At 32.4% G+C, this 12,969-nt stretch overlaps 2 protein-coding genes across 2 annotated transcripts; one reads left to right on the top strand and one right to left on the bottom strand.

The window, feature by feature from the left end:
- Nucleotides 1-589: 589 nt before the first annotated feature.
- Nucleotides 590-5,477, top strand: LOC131930381 (large ribosomal subunit protein uL18). The gene is made up of 8 exons (XM_059286839.1): nucleotides 590-716; nucleotides 3,497-3,566; nucleotides 3,660-3,775; nucleotides 4,348-4,482; nucleotides 4,592-4,794; nucleotides 4,878-5,055; nucleotides 5,149-5,237; nucleotides 5,333-5,477. Exons 1-8 carry the CDS (start codon nucleotides 714-716, stop codon nucleotides 5,430-5,432), a joined length of 894 nt encoding a protein of 297 aa, XP_059142822.1. The 5' UTR covers nucleotides 590-713; the 3' UTR covers nucleotides 5,433-5,477.
- Nucleotides 5,478-6,321: 844 nt separating this feature from the next.
- LOC131930382 (uncharacterized) lies at nucleotides 6,322-10,972 on the bottom strand. The gene is made up of 2 exons (XM_059286840.1): nucleotides 10,788-10,972; nucleotides 6,322-7,448 (listed from the first exon to the last, which is right to left on the bottom strand). Exons 1-2 carry the CDS (start codon nucleotides 10,960-10,962, stop codon nucleotides 7,234-7,236), a joined length of 390 nt encoding a protein of 129 aa, XP_059142823.1. The 5' UTR covers nucleotides 10,963-10,972; the 3' UTR covers nucleotides 6,322-7,233.
- Between the last annotated feature and the right edge of the window lie 1,997 nt (nucleotides 10,973-12,969).

Genomic DNA, 12,969 nt, shown 5'->3' with positions numbered 1-12,969 from the left:
ACAAAATGCGTGTAATCATGACGTGGGCAGGGATGTTGGGTGGTATATTAGTGGAGGTATAACCCCCCCCCCCCCCATCAACACGACCCACAAAATGAAATGAAAGTGTCTTAAGTTACGTAGAAGAGATATTGATGATGGTGCGCTCTGTTGCTTTTTGTCTACTAATTCAAAATTCTGACTGTCATATTAACAAAATATTAACAGAACATTAAGCGCTCTGAAAATCGTTATGGAATATTGCATACAGATCTAGGCTTATATCCTATATAGCCATAGAAGTTTTTGTTGTCAAATTTGTTTTCCTTTTATTTATATAGTTATAGGCTCTTGTATGATTTTATTAAGACAAAAAAAAATTTGCTATATGAAATGAACGGCTACACGATTGTCAACATTCGTTTTACAATCTTTTTGTTTGTTAATCAAATGTGAAATTTTAAAGAAAGCGGTGGTTAATTTTACACATTTTAATTTTTTTACTGAGTTTATTAAACGTCCTTTTTATATTTTTAATAATATATTTCTTCTTTAAAAAAATGTATACAGCTAGGATAGGCTACAGTTGTTTCGTTTTAATTTTGTTCAGGCCTAAAGAAATATTTTCTAGATCCAGGCCTACTTGGATTGTGACTTCCTTTTCCGGTTAGGGTTCCCCAAGACCCAAGCTATCGAGGAGTCGAAGTGTTTAAAAACTTCGATTTTAATTTACAATGGTAAGAAAACACTTAAATAACGTTATTATTTACCTAAATTAATTATAATACTATTATTCTATATATTCTACAATACTATTGAAAATTAGATTATACAGATAAAAGTCGATTTTAATGTACGTGGTCGATGTAAGAATATATAAAGTGGCGTATTTTTCGTCACCCTACCTTCGCTTAGCCTACACCACAACCCAACATGCTAGATTCTTAAACTAGACTGATTTAGATCTATATACAGTTGTCAGGAAAACTAGATATAGAATCTAAATCTAGTGTGTTTGTCAAGTAGGTGCATAAAAATGGCATAATGATAATCTTTAATTAACTTTGAGCACTTTTCCTGATTGTTTTTGAAGAGTGATTTGTAGTTCAGATTAGACAGAATTTAGATCTAGATCTAGATAGATTCTAGATCTAGAATTGAATAATCCACTGGTAACATGACTACTTGTCAATATTCTAGTTACAGTTAGTGTTATTAAAGTCGGGTTTCTGCTAAATCGCACCAGTCCAACACACGCAGAACATTGGGTAGGCATTTCGACTTCCGCTGTTTCGATTCGGTACGACCACATCCTGACTTTTTCATCGTACTTGTTGAAATTCGCCATTTTTTAACATGTTAATTCTCGCCATCGGAATCGAAGAATAAAATGTATTCGATGTGAATATTTGAGTTGAATTTCATCTTTTATACATACTAATAAATGAATTAGCTCCCGTTTTACATTGTCCGATACCGAAAGCGATCACCGATAATAGCAAATATTTGTCGAAATGCCGACGCTACCGAACTGGCGCATTGACAACTAAATTTCAGATATAAATAATCCTTTAAGTTGCATGAAAATAGGCTTAAATAGCATGCCAACCATTTGGATAAATAGAAATGTCGATTTGAAGGGTTTTTAAGCATGGGCCAATGAGGAGTAGCGCGATAAAACTCGTAGGGGTAGGAACGAGAAAGCGTGCGTAATTTCATAATGGCGGCCGGGTTACGAGATATTAATAGATATGCGCATACGATGTTTTTTAACAGCTGTTTGTTTTTAAATGGACTGTTACAATAAAATGGGCTTTAAAATAAATATACTGTAGATCTAAATTATTAGATTAAAAATGGAAAGAATGTAATTAGGCCTAATTGCTGCCTAAATAAATTATAAAATTTTAAATTAGCCAGATTTTTATTAACCTTCTTAATACCAGGTTAACTAGATCTAGTAAACTAGCATTAACGAATTGCAGATAAATAGATTATAAAGGCATTTTCAAGTAGAAAAAATCTATATTTATTGTAAACAGTTTTTAAAAAAATAGAATCTAGATCTAGATCTAAATGGAAATGAAAACACTAAAACAATAATGGGTCTAGAGATGTGTAATAATATATATATATATATATATATATATATATATATATATATATATATATATATATATATATATATATATATATATATATATATATATATATATATATATATATATATATATATATATATATAAAAACTATTAGGCCTTAATGTAAATACTGACAGGCCTATCTGTAGTATCTAGATCTATAAAGTACTATAAAGGGCCTAAATTAAAAATAATAATGCCCAATTTTATAAGCTGCACTGCATTACAGTTTTAGTTATAGGCAACTATAATAGAAAGAAAACATGAACACTTTAATTAATGTCATTTAAGAATTTATCAAAGGATACGTCAACTTCACTAAACATTTTATAAATAAGAATACTGTGAAATGTCAATCTTTGAGTTTTAGCACACCTCAACACTTTTCATCAGAAACATTACAAGAACCAAAATTTTCTAAATTAATAATAACATTTTTACCATGTTATACACGGACACAAATCCAATGTTTATGGCAAATCGTTAAGTATCTTGATCATATTGTGCTGTATTTGACTTGTAAGTTCTAACTCTATACATTACCTGTACAATATGTATACTAGCACTCTTATTACTAACACCAGAATCAATATGTAAAGTTTAATCTTTATTTTTATAGTAGCAACAAAGAAGTGCAACATATTAGCCTGTAGTTAATCATCATAGTCTAATTGCGCTGTACCATATTCAAGTTCACTATTTATAGTTTTCCTCTAGCTATGTTTATTTTACTTGCATGATTGTATTTTTTACATGCTCTAGTCCTAATATATAAAGTTTCATGATGGTATATGGAATAGCAACCTAGCTGTGCAGTCTGGAAATCCTCTTATGGCAGTCACTATAGAACAGTGCCACACCCCTTAATTTAACTTCATTATTTCTAGTTATCTCTTTTCTAATTTTTATTTTATTTGTAGACTTCTATTGCCTATATCATTGAGTACAAATGTGCAAAGTTTTATCATTATATCTTTAATAGCAACATTGGTATGCAAGTTTAAAGCCAATCACACGTCTGGAATGCAGGTTACAATGAAACATAACAAGTTAAACACATAACTTTGAAAATTCATATAAAAAAAACTATTAGGCCTAGAATGATAAATTTGATATTTTTATCAATGGGGTATATTATAGGATTGATCTGGGTCCATTTTATCATTCTATGATAATTAGGAAAAATTTCCCAATAGGCCTAACATTGGGAAAGCATGTTTTTGGATGATTGCAGTTTTACAACTTGTTGTTACAGAAGTCAAAGATTGAGCAGGAGATTTACTAACAGACGCTGCCATTTTTTGAGAATACACACTTAATTTTTTTTAACCTAATCAATTTACGTTTTCTGATTGTCACATTTTTTTTCATTTTAGGGGTTTGTCAAGGTGATTAAGAACAAGGCCTACTTTAAAAGGTTTCAGGTCAAATTCAAAAGGAGGAGAGGTAATTTATTGGTAATTTTTATATTACTATTATAATAGTGTTTATAAATGGATGTAGATCTATAAAAGTTTTGTGTTTTGTAATTTAAAACAGAGGGAGTTACTGACTACTATGCCAGAAAACGCCTTATTTTCCAAGATAAGAACAAGTACAACACTCCAAAGTATCGTATGATTGTCCGTTTTACCAACAAGGATATCATATGCCAGGTGAATTATATTTTTCTACGTTTTTTTTTTTTTGGTTGATGTTACAGTTATTAGATTTTACAGAATGCAGAAATTAATATACCCTTCCAGTGTGTTCTTGAGCTTTTAATGGAGGAATAACTATTCTGTTGTATTTTTAGTAAAATGGTTATTTCATTTGTCATTGCAAAGGCCAGGTTAAAATATTGGAATAAAAAATGTGTAGAGCTACATTGAATAAAGGCCAATGCTAGCCGGAATAAGATACGAATGCGCAATGGAGAGAAACGACGACTTGCCATCGCGGCGATGTTTTCGATGGTACTGCGCATGCGTGTTTACAACCGCAGAACCCTAGCCATAGGTCACTGCGCATGCGCAGAGATATCTTTTGCGACTAAGTGGAGACGTTGGGGATAAAAATCTTCCGGGTAGTCACTACGTTGAATAAATCATGTGTAGTGCTACACTTGTAGCTTTATTCATTTATAATTGCAACAGGACAGTTATATTTACATTCTAGGGGTTTTTTCTTCTTCAGTTTAATCAATTGGGAAGAACTCTTTGTAAATGTTCATTTCTAATATTTACAGATAGCCTATGCTCGTATCGAAGGTGATGTGATTGTATGTGCTGTGTATTCTCACGAATTACCTAGATACGGTGTGAAGGTCGGGTTAACCAACTATGCCGCTGCTTATTGCACAGGTCTTCTACTAGCCAGGAGAGTAAGTATGAGCTTATTTTGTATCTAGTTACTTTTCCTATATTTTCCCTTTCAAAATATTAGTGTTTCTCCATCACTTTTCTTCTACATTATTGTTTTATTTTACTCAGTTGTTGAAGAAGTTCAACTTGGACCAAACTTATGAGGGACAAGTGGAGGCAAATGGAGAAGAGTTCAATGTCGAAGATGTTGATGGGGCTCCAGGTGCATTCCGTGCCTATCTAGATGTTGGATTGGTGCGCACAACAACTGGTGCAAGAGTTTTTGGAGCTTTGAAGGGGGCTGCTGATGGTGGAATTGATATCCCACACAGGTATATTTCCATTTCAATTTTATTCTTAGATGTTCAACTTGCACAAGGAATGGTTTTCAAATAATCTTCAATATTCTATGCAGCACACGCCGTTTCCCTGGTTATGACAAAGAATCCAAGGCTTACAATGCTCAGACCCACCGTGATCATATTTTTGGAAAGCATGTGTCCAACTACATGGCATATCTTCAGGAAAATGATGAGGAAGCTTACAAGAGACAGTTCTCTCAGTTCATCAAGAATGGAATTACAGGAACTAAGGTTTGTTTGTGCTGATAATTTAAAGTAACTAATATGCTAAAACGTAACATAAAACTTGAGTGAATGCATTATTTTTAACATTGATTTATCTAGGTTGAGGAAATGTACAAGAAAGCACATGCAGCCATTAGAGCTGACCCTGAATCTAAGCCAGCCGCCAAAAAGGAAGTTCAGAAGAAGAGGTATGAATGAGCCTATTCTCAATTTTTTTTTTTTTTTTAATATTGCCTTTAAGGTATTTCTAGTTGCTAAAAACTTATTTTAATGCTTATTTCAGGTGGAACCGTGTGAAGTTATCCAATGCCCAGCGCAAGGCACGTGTTGCACAAAAAAAAGAAGCTTTCCTAAAGACATTGACAGCAGAAGCTGCTGAATAAATCTGACAATATTAACTACGAAATAAACTTGATTCTTTCTGCTTATTGTTTCGTTTGTGTAATTTGATTTTTTAGACTGGAGTTTTCAGTCTGATGTATATCAGAAATACTAGTATCATCTGTGCATGTAATGACAGAAAGACTAGTTGCTGTGCCTGATACTACATTGGTACCTACGCCAGATGAGGATTTAAAACAAAAATTTAAGGCTGGCAATTGGTTAACCCCTGATCAAAGATTTCCTCAATTCTTATATAATTTGCCGTTTGTTTAAAGAGAAGTCATTAACTCCCCCTTGCTAGTGGCTCGACTGTCCTGGATTATGTAGTTGCCATTTTGTTGTATCAGGTGTTGGGAATAGTGGTTGATCAATTCTGCAGTTTTCTGATAAGGTAGTCTGCTACAGGTCTCAAAGTATGTTTTCGAGTTTTTTTTCTCTATGGGCAGTAATATTAAGGTGGAAAAGAAAAGATGACACATTTTAAAATCCCTAGTAGATAATAATAAAGCTCACCTTTCAGACCTAAACTAATTTGGGCACAGTAATAGGTTATTATGGTCAACAGTTAATATCCAGTAAATAGAGAAAATCGAGAACAAAAAATAAAATTGGTACTTCACAAAAAGAAATCAGAATAATTTTCTGATGTTGGTACTCTCTGCAGGTGTCATATCCCCCAACATGAGCAGTTTCCCCCTTTGTGTTCAAATAATACATGTATGTATTGTAATGCACTATAATTTATAATTGTAAATTCTTAAATTTAAATGGTTTCTTAGCACAATTACATGTATTTCAGAAATTCTTTCACTTACAAATACTATAGTAATTTGTTTTTCGCCATATTGACAATATTATTACAGATACTCTTTGAGCAAAAAAATCTTTGACACATGCTTCATCTTGTGTATTTTATTATTTCTAAATGCATACTTTACAAATGTACATAAAATTCAAAGTATGAATCTGTTTGATGCATAAATTAGTCTTACAACAATGCCATTACATAAAATAGTAAATCACTAAATAATAATTTCTAAATGCCCTTGTACACTACTACCATTTAAATTAAGATATTCTATTCCAGAAGACAAATTGATGGTAAATTGCTTCCATTCAAGTTAAAAGACAGAACAACCAACTTATTGGGGGGGGGGGGAAGGACATGTGATAATTTTTTCCGGTTTTTATATTTATAAAGACTTGTTTGATACATTGAAAAGGATATCAACATAGTGAGACTGGTCCATTGGCCAGATATGTTTGTGCCAGCACCATTATATATATATCTAAGTCTGATGTTGTGTGGACAGTACATGTTCAGTCATCCACAACTTGCACCATCTGAGGATTTTCTGCTACAAACAAGACCCATTATGATTTATTAACCTGTCAAAAACTAAAAATAAGAACTTGATTACATTACAGCAGTGGGTATATAATTAATGAATCAAGCTTATATAAGTTTACCTGAATAACAAATTACAACTGTTTACTGCAATCATCTTGGACAATTGCAAAAATATTTTTAAAATATACACTTGGGTAATTGTTGACATATATATTCAGCTAAACAAAACATTGCACAGCCAAGAAAGTCTCTTTGAAAACTAGATTCTGAATGCTAGATATCAAAGATTCTGCAAACAAATGTATATTGGATTCAACCAATACACTACACAGCCAAGTGAGACTAAAAACCAGGTTATAATACAGTATGTTTCTGTTTACACACTTCTTTCATTTACTGAACTGGATTATTATACACTAAATCAGAAAGAAAAATCTACTACAAAAACATCATATAGAGTCAGGGCTACTGTCATTAGGATTTTTAGGGTTGGAGTCTGCATCATTGGTCTTTTCCTCATTGATCTGTGTAGCTTGATTTGATTTTTCTTCTTGACTTTCCCTAAGAGCCTCCCGGATCTGTGCTCTCAGGTTGTCATGGCGTTGCTCCCATCTATCTAGGTAATTATTCAGCTCATCTATTGTGTTGCTCAAGGATGAATATTCTGAAAAGAAAAAACAGGAAAAAAAAGACTATACACCTCAGTTACGAAGTAAATGAAAAGGTCAGCAGATTTTAAAATAGTATGACTTGTAGTTATTTTTCTGCACTGAAGTTCAATGGTTATTTGGATTTCATTGGAAACCGGCCATTTTCTTTTGTATTAGACCTAAATGATGAGCTATATTCAGCAGTACTAATGTATTATGCTTAAAAAAAAATAAGTGTTCTCTTTTTCTCAAATTCAAATTATCATATGTTTAACATTGCTAAGTATATTTTACTATCATAAAATCAATACCATCTACATAACAAGAAATTTTTCTTTAATTGGGGGTACTTCGAACAGTCCTTGAGCCAAATTTCTGTACAGCATATATCTAGAGGAGATCTATATTTATTTAGTAGCTTTCTAATGTCTATAATATTATAGTTATAAATTTGATATCAATAAGAAATGAATTTTTAAGTAAAATATCTGTTAGATACTTTTATCATCGTAAAACATTTTAAAGTGGCTATTCACAGTCAATGATAGGCCTCATAGTAATAACAATAGCCTACTGAGGCCAAATGTGTCTATTCCTAGTCCGATTGAGGCATCATGTATGTGACCTAATAACTCTGAAAATGTAGGGTCAGTTTCAGCTAAAATTCAATCCTACTACTACTGAATATAAATAAATAGTAAATATGATCCAGTAGCCTCAACAGTTTGCCTCTAGTAGATTTTTTTAATTAGGCCTACAAAAAATCATTTCTTTTCTCCTTTTTAGAGTATAGTTATAAAAAAAAGCTCGTTATTAAAGCATTTTTATAGTACTACAGGAAATTCTAATTAATTCTTTAAAAATTAATTAGGCCTAACTAAGCATCCAATTAGCCAATTAGGCCTCAGTTGGGGAATTTTATGCCAGTGTCCGATAATAGAATCTTCGGTAATCTATCGTTTTAGGTACGTAAAATCGCCCGCGACTAGTAATGTGAAAAACAGGTGACTCTTTACATTTTAATAATTATTTCACATTTTGAGGAGGATTTATGTTTTGAAAAATACAAAAATGTTTCCTTGTTTCATTTATGTACCTGTTTTTAAACAATTGAATTAAAACTTTTCAGTAATAAATGAACACCAGCGATGTTTCCAACAGATGCAACCACGCTCATTTACTATAGCAGTCATCTTGTTAAAGTTTTATTTTTATAGACATTTTATAGAGATTCAGGCGGAAGTCACTCTATTTTACAAATGGCTGCTGTTTATATTAGGTACTCCAAATGGATTTTTCAAATCAGTCACACAATAATGGCAATGGTTTTTCTGCATAGTACTAATAATTCTAAGAACATGGATACCAACTTTATGTCTGTAGGACAATTAGAAAAAAAGTTATGCGCTTAAGAAACACGCGTTTTTTTTTACCTTTTACGGCCTCATGAGGACCCGACTTTAGCACCGATTATCTCAAAAACTATAGCAGCTATACCCATTCTCTAACTTAATTCCAATAAAAGAGTAGATAGATTGTAGTCTCAATTTTTTTCAAACTAGTATAACAAGTTAAAGATGAACGTTTTTTGTCTTAAAAATCGTACTACACCATATTTACCAAAAATTTGACAGGGCGAAAAAAAAACTAAAAAATCACCAACTTTCACAAAACCACTAAAATTCTTCTATTGCATGCACAATAATCACCTTTATATCGATTTAAAGGGGAAAATGTTACCTAATTATGTAAATTAAATTGAGTGCTATAAATCATGCAGTTAAATGTCCAGATTTGAGAAAATAAGGTGGGGGTGAACATTTTATACCTCAACACGGCTTTAAGTCAGTTTTTTTAATTGACAAAGAATTACTAAAACTTAACAGATAAATAGAAAAAGTTATTTATTTGTAACTACAGTTAATCTACATTTAAAAAGAAACATTCTCAGTGAAATAATTTAGTGTTAGATCGCTGAAAAACGTTAATAAAAATGCACGATTTCAGGATTAAAATCGGGCCGAGATTAAAAATAGACAACCTATTTTAGACCTATTTTTAGCAAATTACGACCCGTAAATGAAGAAAAAAGAAACACAGTGTGATAAAGTATACCCATAACTGTAAAGACTAATCGAATTATATATTATGCAGATAGTTTGGACATTTTAAATCGGATAATCAGTTCTTATTAGCGTTTTTATCGCAATTTTCTGTGGTTTTCTCTCGAAACGTTGCCGGTCGAAAAACTAGGTCAGCGTGACCTTTTACTAAATATATTCAAATTTTACAGATAAAGTTTAGTTTTAAATTATAAATACTTAAATATTTTCATATTTTATTGTATTCTTTTTAATATTGAACTGTTTTTATTGTGATATAATGCGTAAGAAAAAATAGATTTCTATTCAAACACGTCAGGGGTCTGATCCGGGCCGGGCTTATATTTTCTTTGTAAAAAATTTCGTGATCGCATCGGCGAACGGGAGTTACACATGGTTTCGTTATCGCGCTTTGACATTCGCGCCATCTTTGATATTGTAAAGATAGTTTCGCATTTAAATAGAAAAATGGACGATCTTTCTAACCATGCTAGTAGAAAATTTGTATTTTTAGTGGATTTTGGTGAAAATTCAATTTTTCGTAGAAAATTTGAGAATTAAACCGTTTTTACTAAAATAATTTGTTAACATTTTATACAAGACTAAAGGTCATTCAATCCTGCGTACGATAAGCTATGTTTAGAATTCATAGGTCACGTGGCGCCGAAGCGCAAAGCCTCAGAATGCGATAGGGGTAAAAACGGGTCTCTCATTTTGCCGATAAAAATCGTTGCGGTGATGTTTTTCAAGCTACAAAAACATGTATTCTTCCTTTACCAATATAAAAACAAACAACACATTATTGTAGAGCTTAAGTTAAGCTTTCTAACCATACCATTTTTATTAGTATACGCTTAATTTTTATGGGAGAACTTTGTGATGGAAAGTAGGGAAAAAGTAAAGAAAATGAGCAGAAACCTCGATTTTCTGCAGTTTGGAGTACCTATTTATATAGCAAATCTTGCTTGCAGACACAGCTGTTTAAAGTTAATTTCTGGCCTATATTGATATATTTAGCCATTGATTTAGGTTTATTATTCATTTATCTATAATATTTGACACAAACATATCACAATATACTTCTATTACAGCCTTGACAATGAGGTAACGTTTTCGTACATTAATAGCCGGGGGCGATTTTACGTACCCAAAACGATAGATTACCGAATCTTCTTTTAAAAAATAAATCAATGTTTTTTTATTTATTTTTTTTAAATCTAGTTTCAAGTTTGTCTAAGATTAAGAAAGTACCTCCAGCAATATCTTCAAGATCATTTAATTCTTCAGGTTCAGTTGCTAATAAAGATGAAGCTAATAAAGCAGTTAATGATTCATCTAAATCTCCATTCTGCTTATTTATTCCATTTACCGGTTTTCTGTTATTATTTTGTTGTGTATCATCGTTGTCCGCCATCTTGATTATCATGTGATTAAAATAAACTAACAAACGGAAGCAGACCGATCATATTTTTATAAAATACCAACTCTAAGACAAAAGAGCTGTTTTACACAAATCACTTAGGTAGCTTTTTGTTGGGATGGGGAGGGTTAATCCAACAAATTACGATGATGGCGCATATTTTTTTAATGATAGTCTTTTAATAAAGTTGAGTGCTAAATAAAGTAGCAACTTTTAATAGTTACATAGTTAAGAACAAAATTGATTGAAAACATGTGTTTGTGTTAGTTTACATTGGATTGATATAAAAGGGGTTATCCATTTAAGGGTCATCCATTTATACACTGAGGGGGTAGACAGGGATTCCAAAATAATCGACTTTTGTTGACGGGGGGGGGGGGGGAGATCCGGTCCACGCTGACGTCTACGTGTTGCACTTCATTTCAAAATACATTTTAGAACAAAGAAAAACTCGAAACATTCGTAAAAATGTAATTTAATGTATATGTCTATATTAAATCAACAAAGCTCGTGTTTTTAGCGCAATTTCCATACTGGGATTGCGATTATTAACTCGTCATTTCTGGATGGATGTGTGTCCGCAGCCTATAACTTTAAGTCGTATCTCCTCCTCAACGAAGCAATATCGAGGACTAGTTCCAAAAGCAAATATGTTAAGCAAGTTCCGAGGATGAACATAGGCCAAAAAATTCCCGGAATTTCTTCCTGGATATCCCGGAAAAGCCAAAAAACCTTGAAAAAAATGCAGTTTTTGCTCCATATCTCGGCAACCAGATCACTTAGCGACTTAAAACATTTACCAATCGATTCCTGCCATAATTTAAAACAATATTGCCGAAGAAAGTTTTCAAAAATATCATTTCGTTCGGTCACAAAAAATTAATTAAGAACATTTAAACTGAGCATCGTGTAGGCCTAGGATGATTTAAACTGAGCATCGTGTAGGAGTTTATATTTATAGGATGATATTTACAAAAAAAAATTAAAATTTTATGGATAACATAAGGAAATTGCGCTTAAATTGTCACTAGACTTTTTATTAACTTGTTTTTAAATCAACTCGAAGAGTAAATAAATTTATATTGGGGTCATCCATAAACGACCATAAACGAGTTTCTTCCAGCCCCCCCCCCCCCCCGAACGAAATGAAATGTATATAATTTATATAGAAAATATATACCATTAACAGTTTCCGCTCACCCCCCCCCCCCGAAGAAAGTCTACCCCCCCCCCCCCCCGAAAATTTCAAGTGCCCCCCCCCCCCCTCGGAGAAAAAAGTCTGGAAGAAACACTGTAAACGACGACACGCTTATTTTTTAATGTACGAAAAGCATATCCCTTAAAATAACGCCACGCCCCTCAAAAAGGCCTATTGAATATTTTTAGAATTAGAATATTAAATAAACCGGGAGTGATCTCCCCTAAACTTTCTCGAATATTCTAATATAACACTACAGGGGATGGCAACTCGGGATATTGACTTCTAGACATGATTTTTAATCCATTTGAAATACTCACATTTCTTAAAATAGAATATAATCTCGTAGAAAAAAGAAATGCACACCAAGTGAACGCTAAATAAAAAAGCGCATAATAGTGCGCAATATTATTAGTACTTTATAAATTTACATGCGTTTTTTGAGAAATCGGAAATAGCGTAAATAAGTACTTCCGGTCAACGGAAATTACTCAAAATTTGACAGAAGGTAGAGAATTAGCTCTTTTACTTACATATCAAATTTCATTTATCTATCTGAAATAGTACTCAAGTTATAGGCTTTTGAAAAATTCAAAGTAGAAAAAGTACCACTTCCGGTTATCGGAATTCGCTCAAAAGTTGATACGGATCTACGATTTTGATAAAATACTTATATATGAAATTTCACCAGCCTAGCTGTAACGGTACTCAAGTTATCGTGTTTACACACGGACACACAGACACACACACACACAGAGATACGGACAAGATTGCAAAATTATGTTTTTCCGTATCAGTGAGGTGTAAAACGTCGA

Source organism: Physella acuta, unplaced genomic scaffold, assembly GCF_028476545.2.
Source record: "Physella acuta isolate Inbredline_101_S28 unplaced genomic scaffold, ASM2847654v3 ptg001766l, whole genome shotgun sequence".
NCBI classification, from domain to species: Eukaryota; Metazoa; Mollusca; class Gastropoda; family Physidae; genus Physella; species Physella acuta.
Note: the sequence above shows the minus strand (reverse complement) of the source record. Positions and strands in the feature narration are given on the sequence as shown.